We start from the raw sequence: 21548 nt of genomic DNA on the forward strand, positions 1-21548 counted from the left end.
GAAAGATGTCTCAAAAATAACGAGCAGTATTTATAACCTCATCAATGTTTCGTTATATAAATAGAGATTCTAATAAGCGTGTCCGTTGGTAATTGAAGAAAGCTCGTTAGAATTGGACGTTTCTGAAGATTAATGATACCTGACTATCAGGGTTCATACTTTACTGTAAGAATTCAAATCCGGGGGGGGGGTACTAGGGTTGCGAGCTGACAGGGGGTGCCACCCGACTTTCAAATAACTTTGGACCCTTACCGGGACTAAAAAGGAGAAAACAAAGGAAAATTTTAGGAATTTTACGACCCTTAACGGGACCAATTTGACCAATTTGACCAATTTTGACCAAATTTCGATCTTTCAGGGGGTAAAAAGTTAAAAGTTTCCGATTTTTTCGACCCTTAGTGGGACTGAAATTTGATTTTCTGATTTTTCCGACCCTTAGCGAGACTTTGGAAGTCCAAAAAAACCCTCAATTTGCCTAAGTACCCCCCCCCGGATTTAAATATTCACAAAATTCTTGAAGTGCACAACAATAAACAAAGCTTTTAAAATTATTTGAAATTACGTTCTTAAAAATGTGCTGGAGGATTTGGCAAAAAAAGTTCCATCCCCATTGACCGAGAATTGAAAAACCATAAAAAGGCATTTGTTGAGAGGATGACTGCCATTATTTTATAGCGTCTTCGAATTTTTTAAGGATATTTTTATCCCCAAGTGGCAAAGTTGCTTTAAAAAGCCAAGTTTAAAGACATAACTCTATTAAAAAAACTACAAAACTCACCCCTGTACCTCCTACCAGCGATGACACCTTTAGCAGCCACAACTTTAAATCACAATGCAAACTTTAAAAAAAAAAATGACGAGGCCTTACAGGGAATCGGAAGAGGTTTCATGGGGCGAAGGTTTAGAAAACTACTGATAATTATATTAATAAAGGCTTACAGTATTGAATAAACCTATTCAATTTGAAAACAGTTTGAAAAAGAAAATTTTAATGGAAACAAAAACAACTGAAGAGCACACCTTCAGCATGAAGGAAGAATCACGTGACCTACATGAAAAACAACTACAAAAGCAGATCAGCGTTGTTTATAGGCAAAGAAAGATTATAATTTACTAGGAAAGCCAAAATGGCGGAGAATACAGAAAAATGAAAATGTTCGAGTCCTTCAGAAAAATAAAAAGATGAAAGATTTAATATGGATTGTGTTTTTGTGTTCAGTTCTTTCCATAGCAAGAGCTAAAGGTGAGTGGATCTTTGTTTGAAAACCAAACAAAGTTTTCAGTGTTTGATAATAATTGAATTGTTTTGGTTGAGTAGATAACAAGTTGCGACTAATAAATGTCTGGTTGTTGAAATCGAACAATTTAATTTACGTTTATAATTCAATTTCAAACAATTAATGTTTTTCAAATTCTTTAGTTTCGGATCTTATTCTTTGAGAAATGATTTAGTCTGGCAGAAATAAAATTTGACTTCGAAAAACCTCCTCCACGACCTCCATGTTAACTTTCTTGCCACCGTTGGAAGCGGAATTTTACGAGGTTTAACAAACTCAAAGCCTCACTTTGAGGCGTTTGGGGAAAATTATTGGTTAAATAAAACATTAAGGCCCTTAAGGACCCATCTTCGCTAAAAAATGCCTTGAAAAGTGCTATCCTTGCAATGGTAGGCGCGTTTTAAAACACTCAACGAATACCCCTGTCTCAAAAATCTGGGGGTGATTCCCAAAAAACATTTCCGAGAACCACAATCAATTAAACAGTGTCATCCACGATATGACATGGGTCAAGTGCACGGCGAAAGCCCTTGGGCGAAAACCCATGGTGATAGCGCTGACTTTCAGAGACTTTGAATAGCTTTGATAGGCTTTTATTGTAGCTGATGACCAGTACAGTACTGTGCTCAAAACCTTATTCTATTTTAGGGCAAAGAAGTACACTTCAGGCTTTGTTTTACCAAATGTTTTCCCCAAGGGCCTCACCATGAGGCCCTGAGTACCTTAATCTACATAAAATTCCACTTCCAACGGTACCTAGAAAGTTAACGCGGAATTTTTTTCTAGGTTAACCCCTGTTTTATCGTATTTCAGCCAGACTAATTAGCGAGTTTCTAAACCAGCCCCCTTCGAAAGTACAAATCTTAGGAAAACGGAAAATGCCATGGCCCGTCATAAAAAAAGTCTTCCCTCGCATTATTTTTTCGTAAATGCTTCTGGTCAGAATTATATTTTCTTTGTTTCTTATACTAATTCCAGACTACAAATGCGAGAGCAGTGACACACTCAAAAATGTTTACTTGGAAAATGAAGACGATGCAAGGTCACACGTCCTTCACAATGTTCACACCATGAGCGCATGCGTGGAAAAATGTTGCCAAAATAGCACGTGTGACCTGGCCCTTATAAAGGATGATGAATGTCATCTGATTGGTTGTAAAGATGAGAACTCGTGCCAGCTCTCTCACTCGAAAGACGTCGACGCAGAAGTGACCTTTTTGACCAATAGAAAGAAAGAAGACGTCACCAAAGGTAGAGAAAACCTCTCAAGTTAAAATGAACATGATACAGTAGAGATACTCACCTTGACTCGAATACACGCTTTAACTCGACTAATTTTTCCCTTCAGTTAACAATGCCTTACAAACCTTACTCCATAACTAAAAATGTCCCTAACTCGAACAAATTTGTGTCTCCCGTACGTGTGTGAGTCATGGAGACTCCACTGTTGTAGTTCATTTGACGAGAATATGAAGTTGTTAGGGTACAAAATAGGGTTATCAAGGTTATGCTATATTTTAATGGATGAGTTTTCATCTTCTAGTAGTTGATAGCCTGGAGATCCATGCTATGATTTCTTATTCTATATACTGATGGCGAAATATATAGCATGGTATGGGCTGAGAGTTTGAATTTCCCAGATCCTAATAACGGTTGAAAACATAGCCAATCAAATTTTGTTATTCTTTTACTGGTCACACTTTCTTAGAGAAAACGCAACTTCGAAATTTGGTTTTTATTTCAGTAAGTGAGAACAGCGCTAAATTCGAATTTCCCACTGTAAATTTTTTGAGGCAGAAGTCTGCCTCACAGGTCATACCCGTCCTGTATACATCAGATTATAAAAATACAGGACGGGTCTCCTGTCGAAGTAGTTGACCGCAAGCAACTCTTTTGATGAAAGTAAAACTAATTCATGATATTCAAGACGTAAGTTTTTCTACGGAAACACCCTGAAATACCCCGGTTTTTGCCAGTAGTGGCAAATTTAAACCGGAGAAAAGTTATTCAAAATTTCCCACTAATGCCATAAAGTTGGGTAAACATTACGACATGAATATTATGAATTCCCATCATTTATTTTCAGTTCAAACACTTGATGTTCCTCCAAAGAAGCCTGGTAATAAAACGAGCAGCCTTACATCAACAAAACAATCAACACAAAATACTGACGTCAACAAAAAATTGAAATCTAAAACATCAAAAGGCGTCAAAATCAAGCAGTCAAGCAAACAACAGGACGAGGATCAGATGAAACAAATCCCAGATCAAGGCGACAATACCCATCAGCAAGACAAACTGAGCGATAAGAACAGTGTCGACTTGAAAGTCAACGATGGGAAAATTGAAGGGGTCGAGAAGAATGAAGATGAGGGGAGTACAGATGAAGATGAGTCAAAACCTGGTGAGGATGAAGTAGAACCTGAAAAGGATGAAACAAAACCTGGTGAGGATGAAGTAGAACCTGAAAAGGATGAAACAAAACCTGGCGAGGATGAAGTAGAACCTGAAAAGGATGAAACAAAACCTGGTGAGGATGAAGCAGAACCTGAAAAGGATGAAGCAAAATCGGATGCTGAAAACAAGACAACTAAAAATGTTAAATCTTCTAAAGATTCTCAAAAACAACAAAGCTCCTCTACTGCTAAGACAGACGGTTTCCAGAAAGACGGTGCTCGCAAGATGAACAATAAGAAGATCTATGAGACGTCGACATCTGAGGAATTGGACAACGCTTCAAGTGACGATGAAGAGGATGATTCTTCAAGCGACGGAAGTGCTGACGATGACAACAATGTTGAAATCAATCAATCCTATGACGTCACTACAAAACAACCACCCCTGACAACTACACCAATGACAACAGTTGCCAATGTCGTACAACAACATAAACTAGGTTATGCTCAACAACCACAACAGGGTGGTCAAGGACAACAAACGACTCCTCCCCCATCATTCAACACGTCATCAAATTCTCCAACACCTTCTACTTTTCAACAGAATGTCCAATTTCAACAACCTCCTCAAAGCACATCAGCTTCGACCACCTTAGCTCCTACAACAACACCTATTTCACATAAAGCTTTCCAACAAAATTCTCATCAGCAAACTCAGCAACCAACTCCAGCAACTACCACAATAACCCCAACGACACCATTTTCGAGCAAGGTCTTCCAAAAGAAAATCAAACAGAAATTTCAGCAGCAGAATCAACCTCCAACAACTCCAGCACCTACTCGAACAGCTACAGCAACTACTCGAACAGCTACAGCAACTACTCGAACAGCTACAGCAACTACTCGAACAGCTCCAGCAACCACCGCAAAAACTCCAACGACAAAACTTACAAACTATCACCAACCGAACCTAAACTCCCAATATGTAATACCACAACAATCAAACTATTCCACTAAATGGGTCAAATCACTGCAGGAAAAAACTTCGACGTACAACTCCTACCTAAACCAAAACAACTTCAATTCTCAAATGCAGCCGAATCAAACCACATCCACAGATGCTCAGTCTAACCGTCTAACGTACCAAACACAATCAAATCTGGTTTATAAACAAAACAAGATGCCAACGACGGATCCATACAAACAACCATCGATCCAAGAAACTTCAGACATCAACCTCATGAGTCACAATTTGCCTCAAAGCAAACTTTCCGGTAACGAAGTTCCCTTAGTGAAAGTAAATACGCCTGCTTTAAAGGGCATATCGAAAAGTCCACCCGAAATAAATCAATACACGCAACAAGCCCAAAGTAAAAATCACTTTCAAGCAACGAATCGTTATCAACAAAAAACTGAGAGTAAGAACCAAAACAAAGCTGCATCAACAATCAGTCAATATGGGTACGAAGCGGAAACACAGCAAACACCGACGAAATACGCAAGTGGATCAACCACTACTCCGTATACCAATCTTCCCGGTGTTCAGGGAGTTCCGTATAAGCCGACATCCGCTCAATTCGTTTCCGCATCAACAAGCACGACGACCAAGCACCCTTCTGCGAAACAAACAAAATCATCATGGAATTCTACACCAAACATACCGACAAAATATATGCCGAATGTCGATGAAACCAGTCGCTACGAATATAATACGACACCGACTTCTAACGACAATCAACCGACCGAATATTCGACAGCAAAGAGTTCCACTACCACATCGACGACAACCGAAAAGTCAACGACGACAAATTATTTACCGAATGTAGAGGAATTCAGTGGAGATTCAAACTATGAACCAACATCCTCGAGTAACAAGGAAAAAGTTCGTGTGATGAACGAACCGACTCCAAAGGAATTAGTGTCTGGTAAACAAAACAATAAACCTCAAAATGACAACATCATGAACCAAGGAGCACAAGACAATCCAAAGACCGAACAGGATAACGGTTCAAAATTTAAGAAACCTCAGAATGCCCAATCAGCTCATAGTGGAGCTGTGACATCAGCTCATAGTGGAGCTGTGACTTCAAACCAAGGTCAATTTTCGAAAGAAGCCATGAAACCAGCTCAAAGTAACTTGATGAGTGCGTCTCCACTCCCATCACCGACAAGCACTGGCAACAAACCAAAACAACCAGCTTATAACAAGGAAGGAGAGAGTGAGGAAGAATCAAGCGGGGCGGATTCTTTTGATGAAGAGGTAGAGAATGGGTCAACTGAAGAGGAGCAGAGTGGAGATAGTATTCACATCTCAAAAGTAAGTAATCGGACAAACAAAAGACACTAAAGTTTCTCTCCTTTAAAATGTGAAAAAAAAATCAAATGCATCCAGGGAATAAAATAGCATAAGTATTATTACTGCAGCGATTTTAAAGAAAAACAATAGGGGTTTTAATGTCCAATAAAAACACTGAAACTCTTGAATTAATCCCCGTGAATTTTCGTATAGGTTCCCATCAACATTGAGGAGACGAATGTGGGTGAAGAAGATGACGAAGAAGAGAAGAAAAAAGAGGATAATCAGATGAAGAGTGTGGCGAAAACTGAACAAGAAGAAAGTGAGGAATCATCTGGCGATTTAGACGACGAGGGTTCAACTGAAGACTCCAGCGCAGATGACAGTGACGATGATTCTAAAGAGGACCAGCCACAGAATACTGATGGAAAGTTGCCAAGCAATGCAACAGTTCCCACAAACAGTGTCAACACTTCAGCTCCAAGTTCTTCTAGTCTACAAACTGTTAATTTGATGGCCCAAAACATGCCCAAGATGAGTGGTAACCCTGTCGGACAAATCCATGTAAATGGTCCAGCAATCCCGGGTCCGATTTTCATGCAGGGTGGACCTCCTCCAGCAGCTAAAGAGATAGTAATCAACCTTCGACTACCCATCATTGCAACTACTCATCCTCAAGGTACCTTACCAAACAACCAACCGATGCCACCACCTGGTACCGCCCCTTTCCAAACCAATCTTGGAGTCAGCTCTGTAAAACAGCCAATGTTACCTCCAGATCCTGGAGCCAATTTCAACCCTCCGAAACCAGTTTTGACGAGCCCTCCAATAAATCTGCCAGGACCAAAACTTGGGAACTTTACAGGACCCGTATCACCAATGACACCAGGACCCATATTACCACTGAACCCAGCACCTCTTAAAGTCCTAAAATTGCAACCGCCAAATAACAGTGCTGGTCTTCCACTCATGGGTCCACCTGAGTTAGATGGTCTACCGTTTACTGACTTGCCTCCTCTAGGGCCTCCCATCCCTCCCGCACTCCCACATCCATTTAATAATCCAATGAACAGCCATCCGTTCGGCCCTCCCATTTTTCCAGGGGCTCCAAAACCTTTGAATGGCATATTCAATCATCCAGGAGCACCCTTTCCAGGTCCATTACCATCAAGAATTGCATCATCGTTGAGAATGTCTCCGAATTCACCGGTATTAATGAACAACAGAGTCAAATCACAAAATAAAACAAATAGTACCGATGTAGAGCGGAAACCGGTTCCGAATATGAAACCAGTGCACGGTAAAGACAAGAAGGAAAAAGAAACTGAAGAGGATGACGAAGAGGATGACGAAGAGGGATCGACAATGGTGGAAAAAAATATTTCGAAACCGCCTCAAAAAGAAACGAAACTGTTAAAATATGATTCAAATACTCAAGAAAAGGGACCGAAGCTAATGAAAGATGCTTCAAAAGTGACAGAAAAGGATACAAAAATTCAAGCTACTGGCACAAAAGTACGACCAGTAGAAGAATCCGAGATCCAAACAATGAATGTGACTTACATTGGTGATCAAGAACAAGATGAAGAAAGTGATGGAATGAGCAGCTCTGGTGAATTGGATGCCAGTGGAAATGATGATGATGACTTGTATTTCAATGAAGACAAAGATAAGCGGAAAAATGCTCAAGTCACAACCAACAAGAACGACAACACACAATCACAAGCTGCGCAAGTCAAAGGTAAAGAACAAGAATATAACGGAGCCAAACTGAATGTTAGCCTGCCAAAACCAAAACACCAGAAATCCTTAATGGAAGTGAATGATGAAGATGATGAAGGTGAAATCATGTTGTATACAAAACCAACCAATAGTATGGCTCTAAAATCCGCCTCAACCAATCAGGTTCAAGCAAACAGTTTGCTATCTAATCTATCCGCCAATAAGACGGCTTCATTATCAATTACGGCCGATCAGAAGTCTTCAACACAAACGAATGACGTAAATGAAGCAACGGCGGTAGCCAATAAAACAACATTGCAGACAACGAGTCAGACGATTAGTCAAGCAGTTTTAACAAATTCTTCAAAAGACACAGATGAATCAAAGAACTTTTCAGGGGAAAAGCTCAGCGATAGTTTAGATGAGGCGCAGATCTTGAAAATCCAAGCTATGGAGAACCTAGCAAATACGTTTGACCATGGTGAAGATTCCTACCTCAAAGACCGAATGAATGACGTCAAAGCGGATCTGGATAACGAAAGAGAGGAAGGAGAGTTGAATTCCAAACATCTTTTCGCTGAAAAACGAAATGGAGGTCATATCAAACCTGCTGATAAAACCAAAGTGGTTGCTAGCCTCCCACCAGGTGGTATGGGGAAGCCACATGAAACTGGGGAGACTAAAGCGACACATTTTGAGAACAATGCTAGTCTTCCTATAGGAATTGGAAAGCAAAACACTGTTAATGAGACAAATTTGATGACACAGTCCTTTAGCGGTGATGGTGCCGAGGTTCGAGGTTCTGGTAACGCGTCGAAACAAGAGTATCTTCCAGGAAAGCAAACTTCAGAGATTGAAGATTCTCTGGCTGGTGTTTCTACAGATGAACAGAAAGGAGAGACGTCTGGTATGTTTGGTGAGGAACCTTCCACGCCAAAGAGTGACAAGATTGAAGGTTTGGGAGGCGAGAGAGTAAACCCTAAGAAAAACGAAACTTTCGTTGATGATAAAAACATGTTTAAACCAGTTTCTTCTCTTGCTCCAAACGCTAAACTGGAAGCAGTCAAGGAAATTATTACAAGACCATCAAAGAATGCTTCCCCTACAATACGAATGTTGGGTGGGCGAGCATTAACTGATGAAATCGGAGATAAGCGAGACAAACTTCGTAAGCCAACTGGCAAATCTCAAGCGCAATTGGAAATGTTATTGGGTGACGAATTTCCCGATGGAGAATCCGTATCGTTCCGACAACGGAAAACGGCTGATCCCGTAATAATCAAGGATAGCGGGTCGAGCCCAAGTGCGAAAAGATCAGATATCGAGAAAACCGATTCGATTCTCATTGGATTAGGCGATTCTACGAAACCAAGCGATAAACGATCGAGTATTCCGATGATCGAATCAAACTTTCGACACGTTGCGAACGCTACTAAAAGAACGGAAAGCCCGACTCCTGATCTAAGGCTTCCGACGTCCAAGTTGAAGGGAGATAAGCGGTACATGATCAACCTGGCCGGTGGAGATTCCATGGGAGGCTGGGATCAATTCTTTGAAAAAGATGGCGACGATGAACAAAGAAGTATGTATCCTAGCAACGAGAATGATGAAATATTGGAAGCAGCGGAAAATGAGCTACAACAACAAGGAGGAGAGAATTCCGACGATTTCGATGGATTTAATGCTGAAAGAAGTTCCTTCAATTATCCTACGGTGGATCCCGTCTCTGATCAACGGTGGAGCTTCCCAGTGGAAGACTCGTCTTTCTCGGAGGCTGGCTACGATCCTTCTCCCTCGAGTTTTACTAATGAGAAAGATGCTGACGAGTTGGAGGGAAAAGAAAAGGTTGAGCAGAAGAATTTTTCAGCAAAAACAAAGAGCAATACTGGTGCTGATATTGGAGATCCAGCAGAATCGAAGAAATCGAATTCTTTTTCCAAAGGAAAAGCCCCAGAAGGCCCAAAACAACCTTCTTCGGCAGGGAAACCAACTGTAGAGGTCAAGAGTGTTCAAGAAAAAGTTGACAATGTGAATGAAGAGACATCTATCACTAAGGCAAGTGGAGATGTTTCAGTGGTGAAAAATAAGTTCCCTTCAGAAACGAGGAAAGAGGCACCACTTAAGCAGGAGGTTTCCGAAGAGACAGACGAAAGTGGAAGTGGTAGTGGAGCCTTGGAGTTGAGTGGAAGTGGATCTGAAGAATCCGGTGAAAGTGGAAGCGACGCCAGTGGCAGCGGTGAAGTAGTAGACAAAGAAAAGGAAACCTCTGAACAAACTGGAAGAGAAGGTTCAGAGGCATCCCCCGGAAACCAGCGCTCTGAGGATATTGGTGACACGGAAGAAAGCGGTAGCGGAGAAATGGTGGAAAGCGGAGCCGCTCCTTCTGAAGAAATCGGAAAACAACGATTTGAGGAGACCAGTAAAACTGAGCCAGCCTGGATCAAGGGTTTGGAAAGCACTGGAAATGCTGAAGGAGAGGAAGCGGAAAGTGGAAGCGGAACAACGGAAGAGGAAGAGGAAAAAGAGGAAGTTCGGAAACGGAAAACGGAAGCACTTTTCGACAAACCATTACCAGCGGTAACACAAACAACAAAAAGCGAAGATACTCGAAACAGAGGACTGTACTCTAAACCTCAGGTTGGCCAACAAAACAAAAATAACAGTAAACCGTTGGCTGGCATGAATGAAGAGACAAATGCGCACAAACAACAACTTCAAGACAAACAGGCTCCATCAACCACGGACAAAGCGAACTCTACGCCATCACAAACCATAAGCCAGTCGATAAAAGAAAACCAAAACAAAACAGATAACCCAGTGTCAGAAAATGAGGAGCTAACACCCTCGGCAGACTTTGATGACGTTGAGTCAGAGAACTCAAATGAAGAATCAACATCTGAAGATTCAAAAACACCCAAACAAAACACTGACCAGTCAAATCAAAACACGCAAAACACTAAGCAACTTAACCAACAGGTTGCCCAACAAAATTCAAACTCGACAGCAGTTTCAAATAACACATCGACACAAAGCATGAAAACTACTCCATCCGAAAGCCCAAGAGAGGTGAAATCTAACCACCAAAACGACACTGCACCTGTTACTAATCTCCTAAATCAAACGAAGCCAACTTCTTCAAATGAAACTTCAATTACAGCCTTGAATCTTATCAAGCTGGTCAATGTATCAGCTGAAGCTTTTGAGAACGCCCTCAGTGAAGACGAATCTCCAAAGAAAATGAATGACACCAAAGCATCGAATCTTTCAAAACCTGAACAGACGGTTTCTACAAATAATAAAACACAGGATGATTCTAAGAGTGTGGAATACAACCTTAAGAACGATACTACCTCAATTTTGGACGAGAGCATCTTAGAAGAAATTCAGAATGCAACAGATACTTTAGAATCACATGAGATCAAATTCAAAGCAACACCAGAGCCACCAAAACCCAACAAAGCTAAAGGTTTTGCTATGCCATCAGAAATATCAAAGAAAAAGAATGAAGAAGTTCAGAATGAAATTGGGAAAAATCTCACACAAACAAAACAAAGCACTAGAGAAGAAGTTGACAAAAAGAATCAGGCGAGTCCGTCATTACAAAGTACAGCTAAAACAGTAACATCGATCGATCAAAGGATGAAGAAAGACTCAGGAAAAGCTGCTCAACAGACTTTAGGAAGCAATCAACTCAACCAAAACGTAAATAATAATATGCCAAGTATCCTACCTAACATCCAGAGTTCGATGAATGTCGCCCAAATTAAACTCCCGCAATTCAACCATCAAAAAATTGACGAACCGAAACAAATAACCATGAACAAAGAAAACAAACAGACGAAGACTACGTCAGCCGAGACAGAAGTTACGGAAGACGAACAAAAGGATGAAGACGAGCTTGCGGACGCTGTGATAAGCCCACTCTTCGATTATTCCGTTAATGCAAATGATGTGGCTGTAAAAGGTGCACAAGCGACAGTAAATCAAGTGAAAGGAGCTAGACAATCACAACAGTATGAAGTCTCAAAACAAGAGAAAGTGAAACAGCCAAAGAAAGGATTTTCTTTCCCCGGCCAATCAGGTGGATCTCAAGCGAATAAGGAAATGGGAGATGAAATCGGTAGTCAAGAATGGAGGGAAGACAAGAAAAATTCGAAGGTATTCAATAAAGCACGGCCATCATCGAAAGTACCCACGAAATCTTTCTCCAAGCCAACTGGTCGACCGTCTCCTCTCAAAGTCTTGTATTTCCCCGTCACAAAAATGAAGAGCTACGGTGATCGAAAGATGCGCGGAAAAAACGCGTTTCCTTTACACGAGAGCAAACTTTTGAAGCACGTGTCGCATTTTCATCATAATAAAAACGGAGAAGAATCGAGTCAGAGTATCAATCGCCAGACAAAAAAACGTAAACCGCGTGACAAGAGAAAGCAATGGAAAAAGAAATGGTCCTCACACAAAAAAAAACATAAGAAGTCTTCAAGACATCGTACTCTCCACCCCAAAGTACAAGTGCAACATCAGATGGACCACCACACACAGATCATGAACCAGAAGCACAGACATCCGATGGAGGGTCACCGCTACGGTGGTGAAATATACCAACATACGCATAAGATGGCTAACCACGATTTCAGTGCACAGATTGGCCATTATGGAATGCATGATGATAATTATGATAGTCATTCCAATGATGATCGGTTCGCTGAAATGTCGCCTGATAATAATGAAACGCAAGGTAATATTTCATTCTAAAACTTTTCTAAATTCTCAAACGAAAAAAACTTTATTGACAGGCTATACTCCTTGCTCAACAGATTAGGGCAGTGTGCGAGCTGTAGATATTCTGTTCCGATAAAAACAAAAAAACTAAACTACGACGTATGTAGTGTTTTGAATTTTGGTAAAGTGTTTCGGAAAAATGACGAATCATAACGTGTGACAGCAAGTTGATCAAGAGATAAATATATCGCATTTTAGATTCCGGTTTCCGATTTCTCCAAATGACTAAAATAAAAATCTACAATAAGCTCTCTTTGATCTACTTCAATAGCAATTCCTCAACAAACTAACATGGTCCAACCACCGGCTCCGGGAGGCCGTACAGCAGTCCCAACACAAGATATCAGTTCTTCTGTTCTTGAGAAAATCAACACTTTCAACTCGCTTGCTGGCCACTTAGCTGATAACTTGTCCAATTTCAACCGCGGAAAGGGATGGAAACCAAAGAAAGATCCGATGTGGAAAAGTTTCATGCAGGGACAGGAAAAATTAAAGGATCTTCAAGTCGGTGAGTACTATAGGTTTTTTTTACTATCGTTCTTTGGACCGGCAAACACCTGAGCAAAATGTATTGTATAAGTGTGGCGAAACGTTCAAGACCCGTCGGATTTTGGAATACCAAAAAATACCACTGTAAAACATAACATCCAAACAAACTTATTTTTGGCTATGTGAATTTCAGTCCTAAAATTGTATGACATGTTTAAAACGTTCTAAACATGTCATACAGTTGAATAGCCAGTGTAGAGAAAACACATTTACAACCTCATAAATAAAGACATTGTCAATAAAATAAAAATCAAATTCTTGTTACCATGGTATCAAAACTATGACGTCACGTCAATTTCTAACTCTATATCCATGTCGCCAATTCGATTCAGACCTTGAAACTAGCAGGATAAAAAACAAGTGAACAAGGAAAAATCTTCTTTTTGCAGAGGAAATATGACGCTTTTAGGGGGAAAAGGAACAAATTGATTGTCTTCCCACACAGAACATTAATTCTTTCCTAATTCCTGTTTCTGACATAAGCAGTTGAAAGAAAGGGGCAAAAATGACACTATAATATACTAATCAAGAAACAGCTTGCTCAATCGAAAACGAAACTTTAAAAATTCGAGAAAAGACATAGCGGAAGTAATCTGACTCAAGGTCTACGTGACATTTAAAACTTATTTATACCCTAATAAGCGATCGTTTCAAAAGACTTTCCAGTGTACGAAAACGTAATATCGTATTACTTCTAATAAACGCCCCCTTCGAATAAACGCCCCTCCTTTGAGAAAAATTTTAAATGAACGCCTCGCCTCGCCTCTCCTCTCCCCTCTAGAAGGGGGGGGGGGGTTATTTGAAACAAGTAGCAGTAAGGAAGTATGATACGAAGAAAAACTTAGATAAACAACATTAATTGTGTTCTTTTGTTATTTGGACTGATTTTTACCCATTTCTAAATCGACATATTTCATTTGTACTCGAACAATAATGAAAATACAAAACAAGGTCAAATTCACGTTACGATAAAGTGACCTTTCTTAGGTGAAAATCAGAAATGAGTAAAAAAGTAGCCGCACTAATATTTAGAGGAAATAAATTGCTAATTGAATTAGAGGACGCACTAAATTAGAGAAATGACGGTATTAGCTGACTATAAAATTATTCTCATTTTCCACAACAGAACGACAAGGAGTATTGGACAATATACAAAGTACCACTGATAAGAAAACATGTCACAGAGGGATCACAGTACGAGGGGCCACTTTACGTGGAGGTATTCTATCAGGGGAATTCCATTCTCAAGGAGTCGTCAAAACACAGAAAGAATGCGTCGATTTGTGCTGTAAAAGCAAGAAATGTGATATTGCAATGACCGTAGGTCGAGAATGTATCAATATTAAGTGTTTCAATCGAAAGAATTGTAACGTGGCACCAGCCGGTAGCCACTCCCTTTACCGCGACGTCTTGCCGGTGACGACGTTCGTTCAACACCCGGATGACGGGATCGACCGACGATCGGAAAGTGAGTACTTAAACAAATCTTTCGTTCCTCCCTAACAGTATCTAAATTAAATAAATTATCCAACTTATTTCTTTAGAACTCTATCGGGTACCCTGTGTATTTGATAAATTTTGTTTAAAGCTGACTTATAAAAATATATTGGCTATCTTATCTAAAAAACTACCAGTTTGAATCACCTAAAATTTGAAAGTTTTCATGCCATCTCTTGAGTTACGAAATATTCTAAACTATAAATTTTGATGTGTTACAAACAATTTTTTCTTTTAGTACCACACCCTTTGTCAGTTGTGGATGTCGTGCGACAACTTGAAGAGAGCGAAGCGGAAGAAATCGAAAGCCTCATCAACAGTGTTAATGTATATCCATAAGGAAATAGGCCGCCCCATGAGGCCAAACAATGAACACAGACCTTAAAAATGATACTAACAGTTCGATGGAAGCTGAAATAATGTCATATGGATCAGTAGAGGAAACCTTTATGCATTCAACCAAATTGTATTCAGTGCAAGCGACAGCTGGTTACGTTTCGTCTCTAGAATTGATTGATTGACTGACTAGCTGCAAAAGATATATGTTCTGTTAAATCATAAACTACAATTTTGAGCCTTATAGATGAATTTTCCCAGAATTTTAAAACAAAAGATGAAATGAAGCGATATCAGAGATTCGATGGATTAAAGAATTGTAATATAACACAAACTATACAAACATACACAAGGATAACATAGTTCGTGGAGCCAAAAAAATCTATATACAATAATTAAACATGGTATTATGTATACTATACCAGATGAAATTTGTCTCACAGAGAAGCCACCCTGACTTACCACCGACCAATGATAGTGAGACAACTCAGAAGAAAAGAGAGTTTATTCCTGCTTCAGACATTTGTGTTGTGTATTTTTTTCAGTTCGTCTTGTTTGGTCTTCAGTTGCTCCATTACGACTGTTATACTGAGGGGAGAAAAGAAAGGGACAAAGTAAACGAGGGAAATATGGTATATTGATTTTCCTCTCCTTACATTAAAAGTGAAAATATTGCAAATAATAAAAAAAAGGAAAAGATGCCTCATGAATTATGTAAATACTGCCTTTTGTATTTTTTTGACATTATTTTTTCTTATAAGTTTTTCATTCTTTTGTTTTCACACTTATACTTTTTATAATTTTTTGGATCTTTTTTGATCAAAAAGGAAAACATAATGGATATAAAGTCAAGTTTTGGATGATGAAACAAAGATTTTAACATAAGATAAATAACAAACCGTTCCCCTAAATGTTGGGATTTGTTTTGTTCTTGTGTTATCAGGCTTTCTAGCTTTGAGAAATCTTCTTGAAATAAGCTCCTATTGTAATAAGGAAAAAATCAAGAAGACAAAAGAAAGAACTCAGAAAATGAACCCAAAAGCTTCAATCAGAACTAAACAAGGGATAATCGAAATCCCCTAGAACGATCTTAAATAAAAACTATTAAAACCAACCGTCAAACTCTATTGCATCTTAATCAGGATTCAACTCTCGTATTAAACGAAGAAGAAAGTCGATACCCCCCATGGAGTTCCCACAATAAAAACTATTTCAACGTGAGGACTCTGACCTTCAACACTATTTTTATTTTGGCCTAATAAATCCCTTTCTGGCAAAAATAGAACACATTTTCAAAAACATCATGTAAGGCTTCAAACCATTTTCGAAGAAATTTTAGAGCATTTGTTGATAAAATTTCTTAATCGCGTTATTCAGATATAAGGACAGACCACCTACGTAAGAAAGTCTTGATGGGTATTCACTTCTTTCCAAGAACTCTTCGCAGGTTTTTCGTCTGAGTCAGCTAAAAATAAATTTACTTCATTACATAACTGATTTATGAGGAGAAGAACTATAAACTTGTGCAACCAAAACCTTTAAAATTCGAAACAAACGAATAAACAGAAATCAAAATTCGACTAAAAAGTCTTTATTGAAAATTATGGGAGATTAATGTATAAAAAGCAGTGATTTCTTACTCTTTGATAAATTCATTTCTTTCAATTGAGAAGAAATCTGATTCACCAATTCGGCACCAGTTTCAACTAAAAATAAATCCACAATAATTGGTTTTCTTACTTAAACGCATCAACAGGAGCTAGACGATTAAAGTTCTTATCTAGGGTAGAAATAAGTATTAGAATAAGTACCGTTAGAGCAGTATTTGGTTAAAGAAAGAAATGAAGAAATCTCGAAAAGCGCCAATGATTTTGGATTTTTTTATATCTATTTTTATCTATATAATAATAGCCGTACGTGTCTGAAGTCATATTTGCAGCGTTTTTTTTTTCGCTAGCGATTTTAGCTTGCGGCACCTTTATTAGGGGGAATTGTTTCATTCAGAAGCAACTGTTTTCTGTCTTTTTTATTCAAATTACGAATGGTCGAATCCCCCTGTTGAAAATTATTTACACGTCACAAAATTAATTGCAAAATAGGGAAAAACGGCATTACTCCAAACACATTTTGTCAGCCATCATATATATAAATTCTACGATAAAAGATAATTATCAGTAGGAATAAATGATACTTTCCCAAAGAATTTGAAGGTTCTAAATGTGAGTTATTATTTTAATAAGAGAACTTTCCCTGTCTTCATTATCAAAAAGTGGCAACCCTCATTTTTAGGGGTTGATTTAGAAAAATGGTTCTTACTACTGATCTTTCTCCTTTGGCAGGTGTTTTTCCAATGTTCGACCTCTTTTTCCAGCTCCTCATCCTCCTATACGAGGAAAAGTGAATAATTTATGAGAAAAGAAGTAATACTGCTCAATCAAATGCTCGACTTCACATGAAATCGTTGAATCATGTTCTGACAACAAAGCAAAATCGATCAGCAAAATTAAAAGCAAGAAATTATTAATCTTGAAGGTATAATCAGTAACAAAAACATCCTCCTAACAAAGAAAATCGCTTCTCAAAAATGATTTATTACACTCACGTAAAACTTTTTTGCACCTCTAAAATCATTTGATAGTTCATCAAACTGATTCTGTAATTTTATCCTGAAAACAAAAAAACTATTCATCATAAAAAGACAATATTAAATTGGAAAACTGAGTAAGGGTGTCTATCACATCAACAATGCAATGGAAAAGGGGTGGTAATGGCTTTTTATCAATATTTGACAAAGTATGTAATAAATTAAATCCCTTGCTTTTGTTTTGAAAAACATTTTCCCAATAAAAAGCTCATTCACAACTTTGTTAAAAAAAATGTACAGGTAGGTGTCTTTTGTATCCTCTTCTTTTTGGAGAGAAGTTTTAACGAGTTTGATGTATGCCTGATGTTCGTCATTCTCATTCTGTAATCTAAAAACAAAGAAGAAAACATACATATATCAATGGGCTATTCCAGAAAAAATTTGTACCCCTTATGTTGAGATCTTTTTTTTGGATTTTATTCAGGACCCCCATGGATTTTTTTATCCCAATTCTTTGGACCACGCTGGATTTTCGACCTCGTTATACTGGTCACCCTGGATTTTTAACCCGATTTTACTGACCAACTGGATTTTATCATTCAAAAATCCAGACCTGGATTTTTTATTTTCCAGACCACCTTGAATGTCACACCTAACATAGGGGGTACAGACTATTTCTAGAATAGCCCATTGGAAAAGTAATCTTGAATTTTCAAGGTCATTAACAAAGGCAAGGGCATTTTTAACAGATACTTCATGTCCTCAAATCGACTGATAATTTATTTTCTGATACCCTGAGCAAGACAATAAACAATCAAGTCTTGATACTGAATATGCGATTTAGTCTTTCTGAAAAACGACTAAAGAAACTGCAAAAAACCTACTTCTCAACTTGTAATTGGGACTCTTGCAATTTTCTTTTAGCTATTTCAATTGTTCCTGTATAATACAAAAGCAAAGAAATGACTGTATTGAAACTGAAACTAGACTAAAGACAAAGTGTTGTATATACACTAAGTAAAAGTGTGCTTCTTTAACAAACTCAAAATTGCACGGCATCAACTGGTAAACACATATACATTAAAATTTGAAACATGAAAAAAATGAAACATTATGTACTTAAAAGCTAAAAATTTTGTCTGAAAAAACACTAACTTGACATATTATCATGCTTCTGTTGGAGTAATCTGTTTTTGTCTGTGACTAAAATAAGAAAAAGTACACAATAAAACTTTCAAAGTTATTGCAAAAAGGGCTAGTCATTGGGCCATTCCATTTTATATCCATACAGGGGGTGGACAAACATTTCCAGGGGGGTCTAAACGAGTATTTTTCATTTTTCCAGGAGGTAGAAGTTTATTCTAAAATTTCCAGGGGTAAAAGACTGATTTTAGTTCGTCCACCCTCACGTTAAATGTATGAAAAGAATTTTTCAAGGCTTCTTTTACAACTTTTGCCATTTTCCAGGGGGTTTCTAAGAGGTAGGTAATTTCTAAGAACCTTTTTTGCCTTAAAAAGGTTTGTCCACCCCCCTATATGGAAATTTAATGGAACAGCCCATTTTATCAGGCAAGTGAACACAAATCGGAGTAAACAAAACAGAATCTATTAAATACTAAATTTCTGAGCAATCCAGAGTTGGTTTCGCTTATGGAAATTTAAAAAAATAATAATAGTACCAGAATATATAATACAACTATACTCTTCGAAATGATACCTGAGCCTTGTTTTGATTCTAAATCTTTCCTTCTGAATCGAAAGTGGTCAAGACGGTTTTGAAGCTTCTTTTTCTCTAAGAAAAAAGACTAAAATGAATAATATCACAACATATTACTGTATGGCTCCAGGACTTGAATGTCCCCCCCCCTATAAAAATGTTATTACAAATCTTTGTCGATAAAGAAGAACTGAACTTAACTTGATTCTGATTGGATTATGTTTAACATAGCTCAAAACCAGAGTATGGTGGAATGAGGAGAAGTTCTATATTTTGAATTTCATATTATTAGCAAAAAACGCATGATAGAGATGACTAGAGTTGCAAAAAAAAGTTAGTTGATAAATCAAGATAATGCTACCCACCTTGCTGAAGTTCTTTAAAATGTGCCACAATGCCATCATCTGTCATTTTAAATTTTTTCTGTGTCCACTCTCAAATAGATGCTAATAGATACCTTTAAGAGAATCTAGAGTTTTTAAAAAAGTAAATAAAATCAATTGAAACAAAGCTGATTCACAAAATTCTATTAAAAAAATGACTTTTGAGTAAAATCATCTAAGTATTCTTGATATAAAACTGTCCTCTGCAAGACACCTATAAAAAGTCAAATAGATAGGTGATTCATCTTTTTTTATGTCTACATTGTATTTAGTATGTACAACCAATTAAAACAAGCAACATGCTGAATGGACCTACCTGATGATGAAACTTAGATAGCAATAAGGAGAAAAACAATCATTAAGAAAATATAGCGGTTAGGCAATTACTTTTTTATTTTCTGGTTTACGGAATCGCCGACGTTTTTTTTGCAAAAATAAAATAAAAATAAAATTGGATTTTACAAATACTTTATTTATTTATGCTCTTCCGACCTTGTACTGAGCAGCCATAAAGAGGAAACTTTATAGAAAATTACATTTTATAAAAGCAAGAAGGGTAAGTAAAAGGGGCAGTGTCCAGGTCTTAATAACTTGAACACAATTTCCCTACTAAAAACGTTCTTTATAATGTATGTAAGTTTTCTCAAAACATATTTTTTTAATTTTTTCCAACATTAAAGTTTGAAAAGAGCAATTTTATTTTTATTTTTTTCCATTCTCCGGTCCAAAAGATCATCTTCGAATGTCCGTAAACCAGAAAATAAAAAAGTAATTGCCTTAGCGAAAAATGCATTAAATTTCATCATTGATTGTTGATGGGGGGGGGAGGGGTTTAGGGAAAAAAGAAATAGAAAGTTCCGGTTGCAAAATTGCAAAAGTTTAATTGACAATTGAATCATGCTTGATGGTGGCATTGTTATCAATAATTTTTTTAAGTGAAAAAACAAAGAGATATATGGAAAAAGCCCAATTCAAATCTGCAAAAACGGCGATTTCCGGCATACTTCCGGCATTTTCGGCCGGAAAAACATGATTCTCAAAAATCTGAATCGGCCACACTTAAGGCATTGCTGATACACATTGTGCAAAAATTGGGAAAACGATTAATGAAATCTCGACAAACCGGTTTTGACGGCATATTATCGGTGAGAATTTTTCTATAAGATAAACCTTTGAAAACGAAATTTGGCCTTGGGGCGTATGGATGAATCTCTCCTCTGCTCTCCTCTTTAACATGAAAGGGCTTATTTCTGTAGAGGCATGCAGGCTGGACACAGTTAAGGGTTGGTTTGGAACAGGCACACAATAATGTATTGAATTTGATTGATTGATATTGTGTTGACAGAGTTCAAACTAAAAAATACAAAATGAAATTGATAAATATTTTGAACTAAAATGAAAAATCCTTGACGAAATAATGACAAAATATCCTAGATATCTTCAAAATACTCGTGATAAACCTCTCAAATCTCTCAAAATGTGAACAAACTATAGAGACAAAATGACAAGAAAACATGACTGAAATGAACTAATTCTAATTTCGGGTAAATTCTATAATTGAAAATTGTACTGAAAAAAATCATTGAGAACCAAAATCCTAGACAAAACCACAGAAAAACAAAAGAACCAAAACTCACCGGCTGGCCTATAGGTGTGTGCTGTGAAATTGAATCATGCTTGATGTTGTTATCAATAATGTTTTTGTGTGAAAAACATAGAAATATAAGGAAAAAACCCAATGAAAATCTGCAAAAACGGCGATTTCCGGAATTTTCGACCGGAAAAAATTTTTTCTCAAAAATCGAACTCGGCCATTTTTTGAGCATTGCGAATACGCATCTTTCTGCAAAAAATCAGAAAAAACTAAAAATAAAAATTCGAGAAAATGTCAAGTGGTTTTTCCGGCATATTTCCGGTATTTTCAGCCGGAAAAAAATGTTTTTCAAAAATCGGGCTCCGTCACATTTTAGATATTGTCATATTGCGTCAGTGTGTAAAATTTAATAAAA

The 21548-nt window shown here is 37.7% G+C and overlaps 2 protein-coding genes across 2 annotated transcripts; one reads left to right on the forward strand and one right to left on the reverse strand.

Moving 5' to 3' along the window:
- The first annotated feature begins 1100 nt into the window (after nucleotides 1-1100).
- Nucleotides 1101-15838, forward strand: LOC136824274 (platelet binding protein GspB-like). The gene is made up of 7 exons (XM_067080437.1): nucleotides 1101-1243; nucleotides 2256-2528; nucleotides 3364-5990; nucleotides 6183-12429; nucleotides 12745-12981; nucleotides 14149-14490; nucleotides 14758-15838. The coding sequence occupies exons 1-7, from the start codon at nucleotides 1183-1185 to the stop codon at nucleotides 14856-14858; spliced, it is 9888 nt and encodes a 3295-aa protein (XP_066936538.1). The 5' UTR covers nucleotides 1101-1182; the 3' UTR covers nucleotides 14859-15838.
- LOC136824281 (cingulin-like) lies at nucleotides 15156-19621 on the reverse strand. The gene is made up of 11 exons (XM_067080444.1): nucleotides 19522-19621; nucleotides 19157-19231; nucleotides 18595-18642; nucleotides 18324-18378; nucleotides 17738-17827; nucleotides 17458-17521; nucleotides 17172-17238; nucleotides 16496-16561; nucleotides 16254-16320; nucleotides 15755-15835; nucleotides 15156-15443 (listed from the first exon to the last, which is right to left on the reverse strand). The coding sequence occupies exons 1-11, from the start codon at nucleotides 19565-19567 to the stop codon at nucleotides 15371-15373; spliced, it is 732 nt and encodes a 243-aa protein (XP_066936545.1). The 5' UTR covers nucleotides 19568-19621; the 3' UTR covers nucleotides 15156-15370.
- Between the last annotated feature and the right edge of the window lie 1927 nt (nucleotides 19622-21548).

This window comes from Clytia hemisphaerica, unplaced genomic scaffold (genome assembly GCF_902728285.1).
Source record: "Clytia hemisphaerica strain Z4C2 unplaced genomic scaffold, Clytia hemisphaerica genome assembly, whole genome shotgun sequence".
Taxonomy (NCBI): domain Eukaryota; kingdom Metazoa; phylum Cnidaria; class Hydrozoa; order Leptothecata; family Clytiidae; genus Clytia; species Clytia hemisphaerica.

Bases quoted from the DNA above. Each gene is read 5' to 3' on its own strand.
- LOC136824274 (XM_067080437.1), top strand. From the start codon at position 1,183: ATGAAAGATTTAATATGGATTGTGTTTTTGTGTTCAGTTCTTTCCATA. The intron at 1,244-2,255 runs GTGAGTGGATCT...TACTAATTCCAG, and splicing joins TTCCATAGCAAGAGCTAAAG to ACTACAAATGCGAGAGCAGT. The intron at 12,982-14,148 runs GTGAGTACTATA...TTTCCACAACAG, and splicing joins ATTAAAGGATCTTCAAGTCG to AACGACAAGGAGTATTGGAC.
- LOC136824281 (XM_067080444.1), bottom strand. From the start codon at position 19,567: ATGACAGATGATGGCATTGTGGCACATTTTAAAGAACTTCAGCAAG. The intron at 17,828-18,323 runs GTAGGTTTTTTG...CTTTGTTTTTAG, and splicing joins TCCCAATTACAAGTTGAGAA to ATTACAGAATGAGAATGACG. The intron at 15,836-16,253 runs GTAGGTGGTCTG...TTATTACAATAG, and splicing joins ACCCATCAAGACTTTCTTAC to GAGCTTATTTCAAGAAGATT.